This window comes from Bos grunniens, chromosome 16 (genome assembly GCF_055505025.1).
Source record: "Bos grunniens cultivar Pamir isolate PY7600 chromosome 16, Bosgru_T2T1.0, whole genome shotgun sequence".
Taxonomy (NCBI): domain Eukaryota; kingdom Metazoa; phylum Chordata; class Mammalia; order Artiodactyla; family Bovidae; genus Bos; species Bos grunniens.
In genome coordinates, this window is record NC_141180.1 from 16,117,735 (window position 1) to 16,137,890 (window position 20,156).

At 43.6% G+C, this 20,156-nt stretch overlaps 1 protein-coding gene across 6 annotated transcripts in view; it reads right to left on the minus strand.

Annotated features, from left to right (window-relative positions):
• Window positions 1-20,156, minus strand: part of RGL1 (ral guanine nucleotide dissociation stimulator like 1) — a 277,622-nt gene that overhangs the window by 44,129 nt on the left and 213,337 nt on the right. For all 6 annotated transcript variants that reach the window (XM_086343419.1, XM_086343423.1, XM_086343424.1 and 3 more), the window contains 3 exons: window positions 6,585-6,769; window positions 2,136-2,260; window positions 262-477 (listed from right to left, as the gene is read on the minus strand). In XM_086343419.1, the coding sequence (XP_086199545.1) occupies window positions 262-477; window positions 2,136-2,260; window positions 6,585-6,769 (526 nt within the window). The remainder of the gene's footprint in view (window positions 1-261; window positions 478-2,135; window positions 2,261-6,584; window positions 6,770-20,156) is intronic.

Below are 20,156 nucleotides of genomic sequence, written 5' to 3' on the forward strand. Positions count from 1 at the left end.
TGTTTCATCCTGAAGCAGCAGCAGTATTGGGGGCCCATAAGCAGCAGGAAGTGAGCAAGGGACCCATTTTTTTAAAGAGGAAAATAAACTCCCATGTTAAGAAAGGCAACTTTTTCCCTTACTTTGGAAGGACCACGATAAGAACAACAAAAACCCAATGGGCCCTCACATACTGCCTTTCAACCAGGTGGGAACATCAGCATGATGGCATGGCCTCCCATATCTGCTAAGCCCAAAGGATATTTTAAAAAAGACAATTACGTGAGCAATGTTAATCCACTTCTCGATGATCTTGGCTCTCTGCTGAGTCTTGAGTTCTTTGCCCCCCAGGATGGTGCTGACCACACATTTGGTGAGGGTATTAAACTGAGAGATGGTGGCACGGATCGTAGGGGCCAAGTGTTTGTTCTCCTTCTTATCCCTTCGAGACCAAATGCAGCCCAGGCAGTGGTGAGGCACGACTTTCTTAAACAGTTGCTGGAACAAGAGAGGAATTGACTTTAAGGACAATACACACATTTCATCGGGCAAAGCATGTCATCTTTTGTAACTTGGTACTTTGTGAATGGACAAATTGCCCATTTCTACTTGATCTGCCTCATGGTGTCCATTTCAACAGACAAAAGTAAATAATTAATATATTAACTGATCAGAAAAGCCCGCATGTTCTTTCTAAATCTGTTCAACTGAACACATGGAACACGATGACCAACAGAAAATTTAAATGACCAGAAACATTTGGGCTTTTCTGTCTTGGAAGAAAATCCAGGTGAAAATCTACTTCTGACCAAGAAGTGGTTAAGATTACTTTGACTTCAAAATCATATCCATGGTACATTCTGGACACTCACAATCATGAACTGTGTATAATGAATATGAATGGTCACCTGAAAAATGACTCACAGGAGTGACACTCATCAAGTTCACTATTTCCCATTGTTTCAAGTGAAGACAGCAAGAAACAAACAAAAGGAAAAACTATTCAGTGTCACACAGGAAAAGGAGGAAAGAGGGATCTGAAGCCTGGTTCCCAGGTCTTTGGGTTGGGAAGATCCATTGGAGAAGGATATCCACTCCAGTATTCTTGGGCTTTCCTTGTGGCTCAGCTGGTAAAGAATCCACCTGCAATGCGGGAGACCTGGATTCGATCCCTAGGTTGGGAAGATCCCCTGGAGAAGGGAAAGGCTACCCAGTCCAGTATTCTGGCCTGGAGAATTCATAGTCCATGGGGCTGCAAAGAATCCGACACAGCTGAGCAACTTTTACTTTCACTTTTTTCTCTTCCAGGTCTTTGCCTAAAAGTCATAGCCAATGAAGTTTTCCGTAGTTCTCTTACACTACTGGTTTTTGAAACAACAACAAATTTGTTGAACTGATCTGATTCTCATTTGTACAACAATTCAATACAAGATGTGAGAGGGTTTGTGTAAAAGCAAATGTGCCAGGATTGGCTTTATAAAGACCATCTGATTTACTTCTGAGAGTCTATTTGCATGCTAAATAGATGGAAACTCACAGCAGCTTTCTATGCTGCTTCCTCCAAAGTAGTAAGTGTGGAAGAGCTGAAACCACTGTGATCCTTGATAATGGCCCTCTTTTCTTTAACCAGCTAACACTGAGCTATGAAATGTGACTAATGAAACCAAATATGTACAGCTAACAAAAATACTCAGACTTCAAAAGACCAGGAAGCACATGTGGAAATGAGCTGCCAGATAGAGTCGCATGTGGATTCAGGGAATTTATTTTGTCCTAATTTATACTTTGACCCCTTTACAATCCTCCAAATAAACAGTTCAGATCTTGAAATATGTATGAGTCTAAAGGGAGAGAAACACCCATGGAACAGGATAGATTTTGTTTCCCTAGGATTAGAATTCTTCTTTCCCTCTGGGTGTGGAGCGCTGAGTGAAAAGCACCTTCACCCAGAATTGTAAGAAGAGCTGAGGCCTAAATTATTCAGATGATGGATTCAAATCACATCTTCCCTCTGCATTTACTGGCACAGCCTCTCTTGGGGATTTGAAAAGACTTAACTCACATGACCCTACTGCCCTCCCAGGGGCCACCAATCAGTCCTGTCACTGCCCACGTTTTAAGCAGAAGCACGTCAAAGGCACAAAGAGAAGACGTACTGCGTCCATGTAGGTCAGCTGCTCAGCCACGAGATCTTCTGAGAAGCATGTGAACTCTGCAGACCCGCCGCCCTCCAGTTCCTCCTCTTCTTCCAGGCTGAAGGAGATGCTGTTGGGAAACCCATCTGTTCACAGGTGGGGGAAAAAAATAATCAGTAGTTTGGTGCTGCTGTATATGACCTTCTTTATAGAGTCAAAATAGACTTATTTAATTTAGGAAGAAGAGGGCTGACCCTGAGAAAACTTACAGGGAGAGAACAGCAAGCATAATAAATGAGTGAAATGAAGGTCTTCCCTCTCGCGGCTTGTCCCTAGAGGCTTTACTGAGTCCAGAGGCCCCACGTTGTCACTTTGACAAACCACAGGATCTTTAATCAAGCACAAAGTTGGACAAAGGCTAGGAAAAGCAAAGCGGGGCTACATTCAGGGGTCCCCCTCTCAATTTAGGCACCCTCAAATCCCTCTGACCAGCTCAAGCATTAATCCAACTATTTCCTAAACCCCATCTATGCATTTCTTAATTACTGGGCCAGTAATTATCAGAAGCCTGGAAGGAAAGGGAATGAAGGCAAGCCAGGCTTTGGGGAGTAGAATAAGCCATTCTGGTGTCAGAAATACTGACGAAGTCCTCAGAACTCTCAAGAAGTCCTCAGAATTCTCAGAACTTTAGGAGTAGCTTTCAACTTCTACCTAAAATTAAGTACGTATATCTGTTCTCTATGCTTGCATCTCTATTACTGCCCTGCAAATAGGTTTATCAGTACCATTTTTTCTAGATTTCATGTATATGCATTAATATATGACATTTGCTTCTCTCTTTCTGACTTCACTCTAGGTTCATCCACCTCACTACAACTGACTCAGTTTCGCTCCTTTTTATTGTTGAGTAATGGAATAGAGATGCAGACAGGTGTGTGGACAGAGTGGGGTAAGGAGAGAGTGGGACAGATTGAAAGAGAGGCCCTGACGGATATACGCTACCACATGTAAAATAGCTTGTGGGAAGCTGCAGTCTAACACAGGGAGCTCAGCTCGGGGCTCTGTGAGGACCTAGAGAGGGGTGGGATGGTGGGGGCGGTAGGGAGGCTCCAGAGGGAGGTGTTATATGTACACATATAGCTGATTCATACTGATGTACAGCAGAAATGAACGCAACATTGTAAAGCGATTATCCTCCAATAAAAAATAAAGGATGCATGAAGCAGTAAAATAGCCTTAAACTAAATTCACCTGAGCCTTATTAGACATAAGATCATCAATTACAAATTAATAGGACACAGACTGAAGAAGCGAAAAAAAAAAAAAAAATCACTACCTAGGACTCCAAAGGAGAAGGAAATGGCAACCCACTCCAGTATTCTTGCCTGGAGAATCCCAGGGACGGGGGAGCCTGGTGGGCTGCCGTCTATGGGGTCGCACAGAGTCGGACACGACTTAGCAGCAGACTTAGCAGCAGGACTCCAAAAGCATAAGCAGTCAGCACATGGAGCAGGACTGAGGGTCTCTACTGTGAAAGACTATGCAATTGGAAGAAGTTTACCTTGAGCCTCTAGCCTCCCATCCTGAAAACTTTCCCCAATTCCTGGATTGCTTCCCAACCATATTCCCTGTTTTCCTGCCTGGCAGATCTATTCTCATTAGGAAAAGTCTAGTTGCATACACATATCTCAGCAGACGTTTAAATCAGGGTGTTACTACTCCCCCAGGATGTTTACAATGCAAGCCTTTGCAGAATAAAAGACTTTAGACATCTTGGATCAAATTGGGGTGGTCTTTTCTTAGTTTCCTGTGCTTCCCTGGTGGCTCAGATGGTAAAGAATCTGCCTGCAGTGAGGTAGACCCGGGTTCAATCCCTGATTCGGAAGATCCCCTGGAAGAGGGGGTGGCAACCCACTCCAGTACTCTTGCCTGGGAAATCCCATGGACAGAGGAGCCTGGCGGGCTACAGTCCACAGGGTCGCAAAGAGTCAGACACGACTGAGCGACTAACACTTTCACTTAGTTTCCTAGGGGTGAGGGGGTGCTCAGTGGACCCTGCATCACTGCCCCTCTCAGAGCACCACATGGGAAACTGCCAACTTTGATGACAGGTATGGTGAATCAAGCGGTAAAGAGTCTGCCTGCAATGCAGGAGACATGGGTCTGATCCCACAAGTTGAGAAGATCTCCTGAAGAAAGAAATGGCAACCCACTTCAGCACTCTTGCATGGGAAATCCCATGGACAGAGGAGCCTGGCAGGCTATACAGTCCATGGGGTTGCAAAAGAGTCAGACACGACTGAGCGACTAAACAACAAGAGGATTTAACGCTGGCTGCCTCACCCTGGAGTTAAAGGTACCACTGTGAAGAGGCTGGTTAGACAAGGGTCGGGGGCGGGGGGGCGGGTAGGCAGGGAAGCAGGAGGGGACCTCTGCCTGCCCCTGAAGGCTGGGATACAAACAGGCATGAGCTAAAGAGAGCTAACACCCCATGATTTCACCACTTTTCCTCCACACAACTCTGGCCCTCTCTCACTGGGTGGAGGAATAAGACATCTGAAATCCCAAAGGTTCAGAATGGGCCTCTCAATCCTCTTGATACAAATCTACCAGTGGATACAAATCTATCCTCGCTGCTCGGCAATGCAGAGGCTGGCAAGGATATGTGCTAAGGCGTGATTTTCTCATTCATCCAGCACTCAAAGTGGCCTGTTGCATGCCCTGGATCTACGCTGCTGAGCCTGAAGGTTACATGGTCCTTTCTCTCTGGGGTCTCCTCCACGCTCTCACTGTTTCTGCTTCTGACTCTTTTCCAGGGGTAAGCAGGCAACAACCTGAGGCAAAATTTTCACTTTTGAAAAACATGGAGGAGAGTCTGTTTGCTTTTTTGCCGGCATGAAATAGGGTAAAATGAAGTATATGGGAACCAAGCTCCTAAAACTCTTTTTCAGTAATGATTCCTGTACTTAATAAACACAGAGAGAGTTCTTGATTAAAAATTCACTCCTGGGATTGCCTAAAAGCCTTTCTAAAGTCAGGCAAACTCGCTCTCCCCTGCCTCGGCCTGCCAAAGGAGCTGGCCTTCCAGTGCCTGTTACAAACAACGAACCACTGGTCCCACCAGTTCCCCAATTAGGCCAGGAGCCAGGGGCAGCCCCCATGGGGAAAGCTGGGCGCTAATGGAGTATCCACCCCTGCACGAAGGCAGGAGGGGAGGTCCTGAGGGGAGCAGAGCCCCTACAGCTGGAGGGGTGCCCCTGGTATTCAAACATTCCCAGCAGATGAAGTCATCTGAGATACAGAGGACTTGGCAGTCAGCTTCCAATGATGCAACGACATTTTCCCCCTCCCTGGTCCCCTGTCCATAAAAAAAAAGTCAACAGGTCCTGTTTGGAATTTTAAGGTTGTTTTCCTTGGCACTGAGGCAGCTTCCCTTATCGGTGTTGAGGAACCGCTTCCTTTCCCTCACTGAGGAAATTAGGTGTCACTTCAGGGAAATGCCTGTCAGAAGCTCCAAGTGGGTCAGCCGCCATGGCAACCATCGCCAGGCAGCCAGTGAGGGGACAAACCGTCACCGCTTGGAAGCCTGTCCTAGCCTCTTTCTGACTTTCTTCAAAGCTTGACGGTTCCAAGCAGCCCAGAACCTGCAGTGGTGGCCTTTGCTCTGTCCTTGAAAATAGGCAGTCAGTTCCTCAGATAGGAAAAAAACAGCCACAGAGACTTCCTTTGGGAGAGTCTACTGGAGATGTGAGATCTGCCTCAGGCAGGGGACAGAGAGCAGGGATATTTCCAGCTGAAGGGGAAACATCTTTTCTGAGCTTCCCAAGCTTTTGTGAGGGCAGGGGCAGGACTGGATTTAATTCCCTGCCTGCTGAATGGGGGTGGTTGTCTGTGACGAGTTTTCATTTGACAGGAGGAGGAACCGATCAGGCAGATAATGAAGAACAAATTCAAGTTGAGCATGCTGTGCAATGACAACGAAAGGCAAAAGATCATCAAGGAGATCGTCCTCTGTATGGTACTAAAAGGAACCCTGGGAAATCACTTCGCCTCCCGGAGTCGCTGTTTCCTCAGCCATAAAATGAGGGAGTCAGACTAGGTGGTCTTGAATACCCCCTTCTCTGTTCTAAAGCTCTATAGTGTTAGCCACTCGGTTGTGCCTGACATTTTGTGACTCCATGGACTTGTAGCCCCACCAGGCTCCTCCGTTCATGGAATTCTCCAGGCAAGAATACTGGAGTGGGTTGCCATTCCCTTCTCCAGAGGGATTCCATTCTCCAGATCTATACAGTCTATAACTGGGACTTCAATAACCTTAAGAATTTTACATGGGCCACCAATCCCTGGTCAGCTTGTCCTGAGGGAAACCAAGGCCTCCAACCCAACAAGTAGAGGAAGAGCATTTCCTCGTCGTGGGAGGTGTGCAGGATCAGGATCTAGCTTCTGCCCTGGAATCAAATGAGTACTCACTGTCAGCTTCTACTTCTTGCTTGTGAAACTGCTCAAGAAGATTCTGTGCTCTTCTCTCTGGGTCAGAGCCTGGCATCATCTGCTTGAGATAATCCAGCAGTTTCTGTAAGCAGGGGAAGCCAGGCGGCTCTCGGAAGTCCTCTGCACACTGGTCAAGCCAGGCCCTCAGGATGGATGCGATAGCGCTGAGAAAGAGAAGCAGAGAGTCATTGCACCCCACCGGCTGTGGAGGCTCGACGCCAGCCCTGGCCTCCAGAGCCCGCCCCGGCTAGGCCCCAGGAAAACGTGGGCCGCTGACCATAGGATAGTTCACCTAAAAGCTTCCACCAGTGTCAGTGAAGTTAAAGCACTTGAAAATAGCCTGACTACCTTTCATTATTTTAAGTGATGGTTGGGGAGCAGGGGAAAAGATAGGCAAGTTTAAAAAAAAAAAAAAAAAAAAACAGGACCATAAATTTGGAAAAACAAATATGGGGCAAAAAAAAAAAAAAGACACGCAGGAGAATATTGAGTGAGTCCTGAAGCAACTTCAAAGTAATCCTGTGTATACAACAAGATTATGTGTTTCCAATTCTGGATTCACTCAAGTCAGAGACCACAAGATCTACTGTGCTAACATTTTAGGAAATAACTGACTGTCAGTAGGCCAGAAATATGATGAAAGGAAGGCCTCAGGTTTAGGAAAGATAAATGTGTAAATTTAATTTTACAAAGATCACCACGGCTTCGGCAAAGCACCAAAAATGCCCTCACAACATTATCCTTTCACTTTTAAAGTGACCAGAGACAACGTGTTTCAAGCAGGAGAAACAGTGTGAGTAGCAGAGTGAGGTAAAGGACATGGTAAAGGAGAAATACTTGTGAGCAAGGCCATTCATTACGAAGGGGACTTCCTCTGGTGGCTCAGCGCAGTCCACCTAAGGACCACGGCACAAAAAGAGAGTCATCCAGACGTATTACTAATTACACGAGATTATTCTCTTTAAAGGGGTTTCCCAGGTGGCCAGTGGTAAAGAATCCACCTGCCAACGCAGGAGACGCAGGTTTGATTCCTGGGTCAGGAAGATCCCCTGGAGGAGGAAATGGCAACCACTCCAGTATTCTTGCCTGGGAAATCCCGTGGACAGAGGAACCTGGCGGGCTACAGTCCATGGGGTCGCAAAGAGTCAGACACAATTGATTCAAACAACAATAACATTCTCAAGGTAGGTGAAGATGAAATGACCTGGTGACTATGAAATCACTTGTGTGTGCTAAGTCGCTTCAGTCGTGTCCAACTCTTTGTGACCCCATGGACTGTTGCCCACCAGGTTTCTCTGTCCATGGAATTCTCCAGGCAAGAATACTGGAGTGGATTGCCATTCCCTTCTCCAGTAGATCTTCCCAACCCAGGGATCGAACCCTGGTCTCCTGCATCACAGCAGATTCTTTACCATGTGAGCTACAGGGAATTCCCTGAGGTAGGGGTAGGGGTTTTTTCCAAATTCAAAATTATCATCTAATTATACTTCAAATTGCTTGCTTAGTCAACAAACAGTAAAGAAACTAAAAGCCATTATGCTCCATATATATGAAACCACAGGCTGGGCTTTCACAGGTGTGCCTAAATTTCACAAGTCTCAATTTCATAGTAGAGACCTGGATGACGATCAAGGCATAAATGCAACTGAAGACAATTTAATGCGTAACTTTTGGAACTGAAGTACAAACCCAGAAGAAAAACAAATTAGTTCTTTTCACTGCTGTGGAGACCACTGTTTTACTAAAAGGGACATGAAGACTATAATCACATAGTAACAGAAAAAATAAATGGCAGAGAACCATTAAAGTTGGTATTTCAAACATTAGAAATAATTCAATATTTTCTAAATCTTTAGTCCAGATCGAATTAAAAAGAAAAACAAAAGTTTCATTCCCTTGCAAAAAGCTAGAAGAAATTAATCTGGCATCTGGGGCTAATTGAAAGCACAAGTAAAATGAAATTAATGAGCTGTTAGCCAGTGAACCTTCCATGTTTGGTTTACTTGTTATCAATACATTATGTTATGTATGAACGCTGAGTCCCTCCGAATTCATATGCTGAAGCCCTAACTACTCCCCGCCATGAGTGACAGACTTCAATTTTTTTAAGCCCACACACAGCACACGTTATTTCTCCTTTCTTCTCCAAAACCAAATATAAAGAAGAAAATGATGAAGCAGCATTCTAATATTTCATTTTTATAAGGAAGATGACTTTTTCTATGAATAATTTCCCTTCTTTGCTGATAAGCAATGAGCCCAGAGCTGGGGTAGGCACATAGGTGGGGTAACAGCTGGAATCTAGGAAAACCTGATGCTTGTGTCTTTTATACTGACTCTCACAGAACAGTTCTGCACTTGTCAAAAGAAGGGCGATTTAACTGAATTAGTACTACAACTCACTATTCTTTGATATGTCAGTGAGAAAATACTCTTTCAATGATACTGATGAAAAACAGATAATCCACATTCACACAATTAGAAACCAAAAACAGCATCCAACCAAGAGTGAGACCAGCAACTCAGTGAGCCTCATGACCCCTCAGAGGTCCATAACCTAAAAGCCAGGCAGAAATGCAAAATTTCAGTAAAAGACAGACATTAAAGATATCAATATTGCATTAACTCTTTACCCATCGTAATTGTTAAAGTTACAAGACTGATTACTTATTGAAAAAATATTACTAATGTGTATAAACTAAAACAACAATATCTACTCCCCTTCATCCTAATTCTATCCTATTCTTATGACTTTATGTTAATAGTTTGGAGTATATCCTTCTAGGCTTTTCTATGGATACGTATACATATATTTAAATAGATGAAATATGTATGAATCATGGATTTTTTCCCACAAAATGTATGTGTGTGTGTGTGTATATATATATATACACATATATACACATACATACACACACCTCTCTATCCACTGCCTCCAGCTCTCACTGTTTCTCAGGGTTACAGTGTCCACTGCATGCACATGCCATAATTAATATAGGTATTCTACTAGTGCACAGGTAGTTAATGTTCAGTTCAGTAGCTCAGTAGTGTCTGACTCTTTGCAACCCCATGGACTGCAGCACACCAGGCCTCCCTGTCCATCACCAACTCATGTCCACTGGTCAGTGATACCATCCAACCATCTCATCCTCTGTTTTCCCCTTCTCCTCTTGCCTTCAATCTTTCCCAGCATCAGATCTTTTCCAATAAGTCAGTTCTTCGCATCAGGTGGCCAAAGTATTGGAGTTTCAGCTTCAGCATCAGTCCTTCCAATGAATATTCAGGACTGATTTCCTTTAGGATGGACTGGTTGGATCTCCTTGCAGTTCATGGGACTCTCAAGAGTTTTCCCCAAAACCACAGTTCAAAAGCATCAATTCTTTGGCTTTCAGCTTTCTTTATGGTCCAACTCTCACATCCATACATGACTACTGGAAAAACCATAGCTTTGACTAGACGGACTTTTGTCGGCAAAGTAACTTCTAGGTTGTTCATAGTTTTTCTTCCAAGGAGCAAGCATCTTTTAATTTCATGGCTGCAGTCACCATCTGCAGTGATTTTGGAGCCCCCAAAAATAAAGTCTGTCATTATTTCCTTTGTTTCTATATTTGCCATGAAGTGATGGGCCTGGATGCCATGATCTTAGTTTTCTGAATGTTGAGCTGTAAGCCAACTTTTTCACTCTCCTCTTTCACTTACATTAAGAGGCTCTTCAGTTCCTCTTTGCTTTCTGCCATAAGGGTGGTGTCATCTGCATATCTGAGGTTACTGATATTTCTCCTGACAATCTTGATTCCAGCTTGGGCTTCATCCAGCCCAGAATTTCACATGATGTACTCTGCATATAAGTTAAATAAGCAAGGTGACAATATACAGCCTTGATGTACTCCTTTCCCAATTTGGAAGCAATCCATTGTTTCATGTCCAGTTCGAACAGTTGCTTCCTGACCTGCATACAGATTTCTCAGGAGGCAGGTAAGGAGGTCTGGTATTCCTATCTCTTGAAGAATTTTCCACAGTGTGTTGTGATCCACATGTCAAAGTTATTGTTAGGTTCTCACAATTACAACTAAAAAAAGTGCAAATCCTTGTTTACATGCCTGTATACTTGTGTATTCCTATAGGGCATATTGTCTAGAACTTACTCCCATGGCAAGTTGTAGCCCCGGAAAGTCTGGGCGAGTTTTCAAGAGGGACCCTAATCCATACTGGACTTCTTTAGATGTACATTTCATCCTTCTCGGACGGGTATTTTCTACTAACTCTGGTAATCTATTCATTTCACCTTTTGTGACAGTACCCTTCCCATAGTTTAGCCCAAGAAGGCTTTGAAAGTTCACTACCAACCCAGATACTGAATCAGCTAGAAAAAGCATTTTCACACAGATGAGAAATGAAGGCGGAGGAAGAAGAGGAAGACACAGACAGCGCAGCACAACACAAGGCAGACCCCTGCCCTCCTATCAGCAGAGCGTTTATCAGCATCCTGGGGAGGCGGGCTTTCTGGACAGGCCTGCACGTGAGCCAAAGATCATAGTACCCTTATGTTCACCAGTCCTGGGAAGAAACGTTCTGTTCTTGACAGACTTAGAAGCAGATAAAATGTGAAACTTTGAAAATTTCAAAAAGGAACGCAACGTCACAATATCATGACAGAGACCACAGGGTTACTGGCCAATGGCTTTTCCTCCTTACTTTTCCTGGCTCCACTCCTAAGATCTAATGTGCATTCTAACCAGAACTGGTTAGTTGGAAAGATGTAGAGAACCTTAATAATAAAGAGAAGACCTGGTTAAAAATCAAAAACTTACAGGAAAGGTGTAACAATTAAGCTAGAGAAGCTACTTGGCTCTGTACACAGAATATGAGATTCAAGAAGAAAAACCTGGTTCCCATCCTCACTGTGCCACCATGAACAATGGGAGCTGGACCCGTCACTTAGCTCCACTGACCCTTACCTGGAGGAGAGACAGTAACACCTGCCATCATCGACCTGACACTGATCGGCTGAGTTTCAAATGACATAATGCCAATACGGATATTGAGATATCTGGAGAGAAACATGACTGTTAGCAGTCGTAAGACTAATAGCCATAAATCACAAAAGGGAGGGATTAAGAGAGGTATGGCTCAATGAAAATCAATCAGTGCTCATGGAAAGAACTCAAAAAAGTTGCCACATAAGACAGAAAGTGTGACACGGGACACAAACCATATGTCTACAACACTTGTGGCTCCAGGTTTGCTGAAAGAATCACTGTGAGCAACTACCACACACATGTGCGCACACACACCCCTGAGGCATCCTCTCACACACACACACACACACACCCATGAGGCATCCTCACACACACACACACACCTGAGGCATCCTCACACACACACACACACACCCCTGAGGCATCATCACACACACACCCCTGAGGCATCCTCACACACACACACACACACACACACACACACACCCCTGAGGCATCCTCACACACACACACACCCCTGAGGCATCCTCCTCAGGACAGACCAATTCAGGAACATAACGCATAACACAATCTAAAACACGGTTCCTCGACCTCTGGGATCTCACGCCTGATGATCTGAGGGGGAGCTGATGTAGTAACAATAGAAGTAGACGGCACAATAAATGTAACAGGCTTGAATTATACCAAAACCATCCCCCTCCTCCCCTGGTCAGGGAGAAATTGTTTTCCACAAAACTGGTTCCTGGTGCCAAAAAGGTTAGGGACCACTGCTCTACAAGACATGCTTCTTAAATGATCTGTGAAGACTGAAGAGGCAACTTCTGAAGCCAAATGGAAAGACTATGACATGACCTAAACTCAGTAAAGACAAAAGCTAGCACAAGACTTTCTTTTCCAAAGTAGTCTTGGTAGGATACAGAGCAAAGTTCCTCAGGCCCAAGGGAAAGTGTGTGTCTGATTAAGAAGGATGGTGTTGGGGGTGGGAGGGATCCAAATCTGATGGCAGAGCAGACAACCAGGATCGCTTTCTCTCCCTTAGGCATTCTTGGCAAGAAGCAAATCCTTGTAGTATGTGAACTTTTTCCAACCTACAATGGTCTGCAGGGTAGGAAGTCATGCCCAGGCCTGGAGGCAGCTTCTAAGACTTTTACTTCTAATAAAAGTAAAAATTTCCCTCGGGAAAATGAATTCATTAATCCAACTAATATCTGTCGAGTACCCTTTATTTTCCATATTCACAAAAACTATTCATGTAATGAATGTCACAATAGGGGAGTCGAGGGCATTTACCTTCAGAGAAGATGAACCTGGTCAGGGCTCCAGGGAGTGTCTTCCTGAGTAAATGATGTTAAAAGACCTTAAGGATAGGGAGGATTAGCAGGGTGAAGGCTCTGGGGTAATAGCATAGGCTATTCCTCAGGCTAAAGGTCCTGAGGAAAATGCAAAACACTTATAAGAGTCATAAGGAAGGTCTGTTTAAAGAACAAGGAAAGGGGAGAAATGGAGCATGATGAGATTTGCTACACTCATTCAATTTCTTAGCCAAATAGAAATCACACTTAATAATATTTGACTGGAAGACACTGGACAAATGTCTTAGGTGAGAGGTGTAAGGAAACAGTACAAAACTTCTAATCACTCTCAGGGACCTTCAGGTATGCAATGCAGAATAAGAAGGCTGACTGAGGTGAGCATTAGGCTGCTATTACGCTCAAACCACAGATTTTTAACGCATATGGGGATTTTAAGGTAAATGCATTAAATCATTTAAAAATCCCACAGGTAATAAAATACTCTAGAATTGGCAAAAAGTTTAATGAAAAAAAAACTTCTAGGCATGAAGTCATTGCTCCCATGATATGAAACTTCCAAGCCAAGAAATAGGATTATTATGACAAAAAAAATAACTGTCCATTTAGAGCTGCTTTCTCTCCCTAGAAATCTATGTGAGATAATAATTTATTGTTACTTAATCATCAGCAGAAAATAAGACATGGAAACATTTTTTAAAAGCAGCAAAACACTCTTCTATTTTAGGATATTCTCCAAGGATTTGATCTTTCCCTAACATAGGTAACAAAAAGGTAAAAAGATCCATGCCGAGGGTGGCCTTTGAAGCAGTGGAGCATGGGACATTGCCAGCCCCTTCGGGTGGGAGCCTATGCACTCTGCCCTCCAGGGAACGAAAGCCAAGTAACCTTGACACTGACCCTGAGCTAGACCCTCCCACCTGGCTCTCCCGGCCACAAAACAGTTTTCTTCTGTTTCCGGGAAGGCTGCCAGTTAGAGTCTGCCTCTGAGACCCCTAGCTAGATGGTTTTCCTGATGACAAAGAACAAAGGAAGGTGCAGAGAGGTTTTGTTTTTTGTCCCCCCCCCCATTTTTGCCTGAAAAAGCACATAAAGGATCGAAAAACATTTGGACTCACCAAGGTAATCTTGCAATGCTTTCTTATACATTTTTCATTGTACATTTTGGTACCAGTAGTGAGTAGGGATTAGAACCCTTGGAGGGAAAGTAAAAGAGAACTTGAGAGAGACTGGGGAAACAAACGTAAACAAAGACAGAGTCAGGGCTAAGCACCGAAGGCAGTACAGGGCGGAGAAGCCGGCGAGGGGCCACGGGGCAGTTAAAGCAGAGAAAAAGCTCCAGGGCAAGGAGGAGGAAGAAAAGGATTGTGACAGGAAGGATACAGAGAGTAAATATGGGTGGGAAAGGGCCAAGAGTAGGAGGAGATGAGCTCAAAACCAAGTGTTTACACACCTGTCTTTCCTTCCCAAACTACACGTACAGGCCCTGGCATCTGAAGACAAATCTGCAGAAACTGGAGAGAACTGCTGTGCAGAGACTTACCCCTATGTCACCAAACCTTCCTCAGTAGGTCACTGACTGCACTCCGTCAGACAAAGCGCAGACGTCTCCTAAACACCTATATTTCGTGAGCAGTATAGCCAATACGGCTAAACACATTCTCCAGAAGTCAGACTGACCCACTGGCTGGTTAGACTAACCTAACCTCTTTATGCCTCAGCTTCCTCATCTGTAAAGCAGATGTAATAACAGATCCCTCCTCACAGAGTTGGTGCGAGGCCTATAAGAGATAATACATATGAAGGACTCAGAACAGTCCCTAGGGCAGAGTGAGTGATCAAAACCATGAGCTATTCTTATTATTTTAAAAAAGAAGAATTGCAGTCTGTAAGATCAAGGACTAAAGGCAAAAGGAGCTGCACAGAATCACTGGGTTCTAGCTGAGAAGTCGTTTTCTTCAGGGGTGTGAGTTAATGACTCTGACAGTGCTATACACATACACTGGAACTGAATAAGTAAACGGAAAGAGGGTAGAAGCCAGCTTTCTCACTGCTGGAGAGGAAACTTACAAATAAGCCGGGAGAGAGCGCTAGAATGGTCCATGTGGTAAGGATTAGAGCTGAAGACATCAGGAAGAATTCATGTTTAACATCATATATTGATGGTTAGACATAAAGATACGTACAGACACATACAGTCACATAATTAATATACACCTGTATTTCCTAGCCATGTCAGCTGAGTGGGCCTAAAGAAATGACACCCCAGGAGCAATGAGCACACCTCAGACCCAGAGCTTGGTTTCTGGTGTCATTCTCCAATAAAAAATAAAACAGGTCTCCTTGACGAAACGGCTGATTCTAAGACTGGGATGGGAAATATACAAGCTGAGTCTAGAACATCTTACAAGATGGGCTCAGACAAACACAATACGAGGGGCGTGTGAAAGTGACACAGGAGTCAAACAGAAGAGCTCCCGATGATCAAAGCTGAAACAACCCGAGCAACAAAATACATAAAGTAGCACTGTGTTGTATCCCACAGTATAAATGAATATCCACAAGTCTATACTGGTGTACCCAAAAGACTGAATAAATAAAGTGAAAGTCACTCAATTCTGTCTGAGTCTATACCGATGTAAACAAAGAGTGAATAAATTAATAAAGCGAAAAGTCACTCAATTGTGCCCAACTCTTTGCAACCCCGTAGACTACGGAGAAGTAGAATTCTCCAGGCAAGAATACTGGAGTGGGTTGCCATGCCCTCCTCCAGGGGATCCTCCCAACCCAGAAATCGAACTCAGGTCTCCCACACTGCAGGCAGATTCTTTACCAGCTGAGCCTCCAAGGAAGCCCAAGAATACTGGAGTAGGTAGCCTATCCCTCCTCCAGGGGATCTTCCCAACCCAGGGATCTAACCCAGGTCTCCTGCATTGCAGGCAGATTCTTTACCAGCTGAGCCACCAGGAAAAGCCCAAGAATACTGGAGTAGGTAGCCTATCCCTTCTCCAGAAGATCTTCCCGACCCAGGAATCAAATTGGGGTTTCTTGCATTGCAGGTGGGTTCTTTACCAACTGAGCTACCAGGGAAGTTCAAATTAAAAAACGGAGGAGACAAATCTCCCATGCAGAAGTTTTCCAAATAAGGTGGGTAAATACTTCACCCTAAAAGAGGGGAGCAAAGCAAAAGGACTGTGCATAATGCCTTCTTTCCAGCCGACACAGAATGGAAAGGAAGGGGGAAGAAAAAGACATTTGAGGTTAAAGCATCTGCCTGCAATGCAGGAGACCTGGGTTCGATCCCTGGGTTGGGAAGATCCCCTGGAGAAGGAAATGGCAACCCACTCCAGTACTCTTGCCTGGAGAATCCCATGGACGGAGGAGCCTGGCGGGCTACAGTCCATGGGGTCGCAAAGAGTTGGACACAACTGAGCGACTTCACTTTCACTTTTCACCTGAAAAATAACTACTTCATCCAGATGAGCAAGAACAACATCAAACATAAATCACGCTGATAGTATGTAATGAGAATGATATTTTATCCTGTGATATTTCTCTCAAAACCTCATAAATTCAGTCTAACTATGAGGGAAAATGTTAATTACAAGAAAAATTCTCATAAAGAGGTGCCATGTGTATGCATGCTCCGTTGTGTTTGTGTGACCCCTCTTTGGACTGTAACCCACCGGGTTCCTCCATCTATGGGATTTCCCAGGCAGGAACGCTGGAGTGGGGTGCCATTCCCTTCTCCAGGGGATCTTCACAACCCAGGGATAGAACCTGTGTCTCTTGTGTCTCTTGCATTGGCAGGCAGATTCTTTACCACTGTACCACCCGGGAAGCACAATCAAGGGCTATCCTAAAATATACCTGACCAGTACGCCTCCAGTCTATCAAGGTCACCAAAAACAAGAAAAGTCAAAAATTGTCACAGTTGATAGGAACCCAGGGAGATATCCCAATTGCAGGTAATGTGGTGTCCTGGATGGTCTTGGAATAGAATTGGGCCATTAGGTAAAAAGAAAAACAAGGAACTGAAACTAGACTATGAACTTTCATTAACAATGCATTGGTTCAATGTTTATAACAAATGTGTATACTCATGCAAGAAGTTAATAACAAGGGGAACTGTGAGGAGGGTATATGGGAACTCTGTATTATCAGCTCAATTTCATATAAATCTAAAACTGTTTAAATCTTATTTAAGATGTCCAAAGGGGCAGGGGCGGTGGGGAGCGGAGATGAACAGGAGGGTCCAACCTAAGTACTTAAGAGAAATAGTCTCATTCATATCACAGGGAAGGAAGTAGGGGCCACACCGTACGGAGGTTAAGGCCTGGGTTAAATCCCTGTCTCACTCATTTATTGTATGACCCCGGACATGTTCCTCAGTCTCTCTATGTCTCAGACTCCTCATCTGTCAAATAGGAACAACATATGGAGCTACTGGGAGGATCTGAAAGGATACAGAGTACTTAACACAGGAACTATTCCTACGAAGCAGCCAATGAATTCTGGCCATTATTATTAGAAAGAGATAGAGCCGCTCACCAAAAATTATTTTTCAGGGACCTCAGTAACTCATTATTCTCTGATTGCTCACAGTCTGAGACCAGAGTTTTTAGGCTATAAATAGGCCTCTAATGAAAAAACTTGCTGAGGCCTTCTACACTTTTCACCATTAGAATGGAGTTTCCGTTGGGGATGACAGATGCTACGAGGCACCGAGAACAGGAAACAGGCACTCAGATTGAGTCCTTCTTCTTTCCTCACATCCTGCAAACCATCTCCTTCCCCAGGAAACAAGCCTAACTTCCACATTTCTAACAGCTGTTTGCGGCCCTTGCTCAGGGTGTTTACTGAATAATAAAGCCAAGCCAAACGAGGAAATAATCCCAAACTGTACAATCTCAGAATGCTAACAAGCTAAAGCATTTGTCCCGATGGTGATGCTACACCCTAGCTCCTCGTGTACTTCTGTCTATAGCCCTTTCACTGCGACACAGACAAACGTAATGTGTGGGAGGGGGAGGACTGGTCAGGATTCACGCACACCAGAGATTCAAACACTCTTTTAGAAGCAGCAGCCCCGACAGCAAAATGGTGAGAAACCCAGGTCCTGGATCTCAGCTGGATCTGAGATCAAATAACAGATGTGTCATTAACTAGCTGCTTGATCTTAATCAAAGTGCCTCACTGTTCTGAAACTTCAGTTTACACACCTATAAAATCAGGACAATATCTCACAGCATGTCTGTAATAGTAAAAGAAAATACAAAATGCGGATAGCTCTGCATTAACGTAAGCACAGCTCAAACTGTAGCCGGTGGCAGTGGCCAGGCGGTGGCACTGGCCAGGCGGTGGCTGTGGTGTCATCACTTCCATCATCCCTGAGCCTGCAGGGTGACGAAGTGACAGAGTCTGGTTGTCATGTCTGTTTACCTTTCTCTGACATGTAGAGAACCTTAGGTGTTTTCTCAGGCAGCCAATTTTTCTTCTTTCTGAGTCAATGATGATTAACGTTGTTTCATTCCCCCACTGGCAGAAAAGCATTAATAACTTCTGCTTGGGAGCCTACACTCTTCCCTTAAACACACAGTTCTGATTGAGGATTTCAGGGACTTCTAAAACTATCATTTCTATTTTTCTTAGTCTAGGATGGATGTTTTAAAGATAATACTGTGCTCTTCTTTCTGATGTACTGCACCTCCATTTCTTCTTTAGTTTTACTCTTAAAAAATATTAATTTCACATGATAGTCTTTAATTCTTACAAGATTGGAATTTTCAATCTTATTTTTGCTCTGTTCTTTACCCCTCTTCCTTTGCCCCATTTTTGTTACCATTACTCAGATTGATTTTAATTGCCCTGTTAGGTTAGTTGAATTTGATGGAATGTTGATTGCAAACTCAATGGGAAGATTTTGTAATACTTTTCACTACAAAGTTTCCCAGATAGTAAAAGAATCACAGCCATCTTCCTTTAACTCATCTCTCTTTTCTTTAATTTCCAATATCTTAGATTGCTACTACTTATATGTAACTAAAATCTTTACCAGTAACTATAATCTGGTGTGACTATTTACAACTTCTGGGAGACGATTACATGAATGACAATCATATCTGAATGTGTGGAGACGAAAGTAGAATGATTTCAACCATTTAAACCACTGCTGTGGTACAGAGTTTTAGGAAGCAAAACATGGCATTCCAAGAGGGAAGTGATGAGAGTCAATTAAAGAAAACAAAACAGAAAACTATTTCAACATTAATTACAGTAGTCATTTTAAAAAGGAATAAAAAAAAGTAAGATTCCTGAAGAGAGAGTTTTAAACCTCTTTAAATAAAGTTATGCATGTGTATGTATGATATTCTAATCTCAAACACATTTTGGAAAATGAAGACTCATGGTGTCAAGGCTCTATATGGTTAGTATTACTTCTTCATAATCTCACTTCTGAATTCAATGACTATAATAAATCTGCACTAAGGAAAGCCTCCTTTTTCCATCTGGTTCAGATTTTATATATTATTCTTAAGAGATAACATTTCACCATGAAAAATGTCAGCAGGAAGGAGAATGTAGGCAGACGTGTTTTCTTCTGTCATAGGAAGTGAGTTTCCCGATTCCCAAACAGTGGCAAGTTTAAGGATTATAGAAATAAACACAGTATGACTTCTTATTTATATCGTTCTAGTACTAACATCAGAAATCCCCGTGTGCAAAGATTCTAGCATCTAAAAGCCCTGGAAGTTGAATTCCTTGCGACTGAAGGAACTCTCATTTTAGCCAGATAACTTAGAAGGTTTATTGCACAAAGCCTAAGCCGGGCACACTCAGGATTAGGAGTCACAGCGCATTCAGATACTTTTTGAAATTCCTGAAGAATACTAGCCACTTGTGGTCCAAGACACTAGACACCAATCTTTCATCTTGACCGTTTCATCTGCATTTCCACATTTTGCCTTCTTTTAAGTTCTTTCAAACCTTTGAAAGGTTGATTAGATCCATCCATATTCAGAAATACAGGAAAGACTGTTATCTTGGGATTTGGGAACCTGTATCAAACGTAAGCCTTGCTCTATGCTTTACATTAAAAACCGAAAAACCAAACAATAGCTGAGCATTTCCCTTCTCATATTTAAGCCCAGTAGTGATTCCCCACCTCCACCCCCCAACCCTCACCCTTGGACTGCAAAACTGAAGGCATCTGTCCTAAAACAGGATGTTTACTTCTTAGAGTGTCACTGAATTCCTGCCGT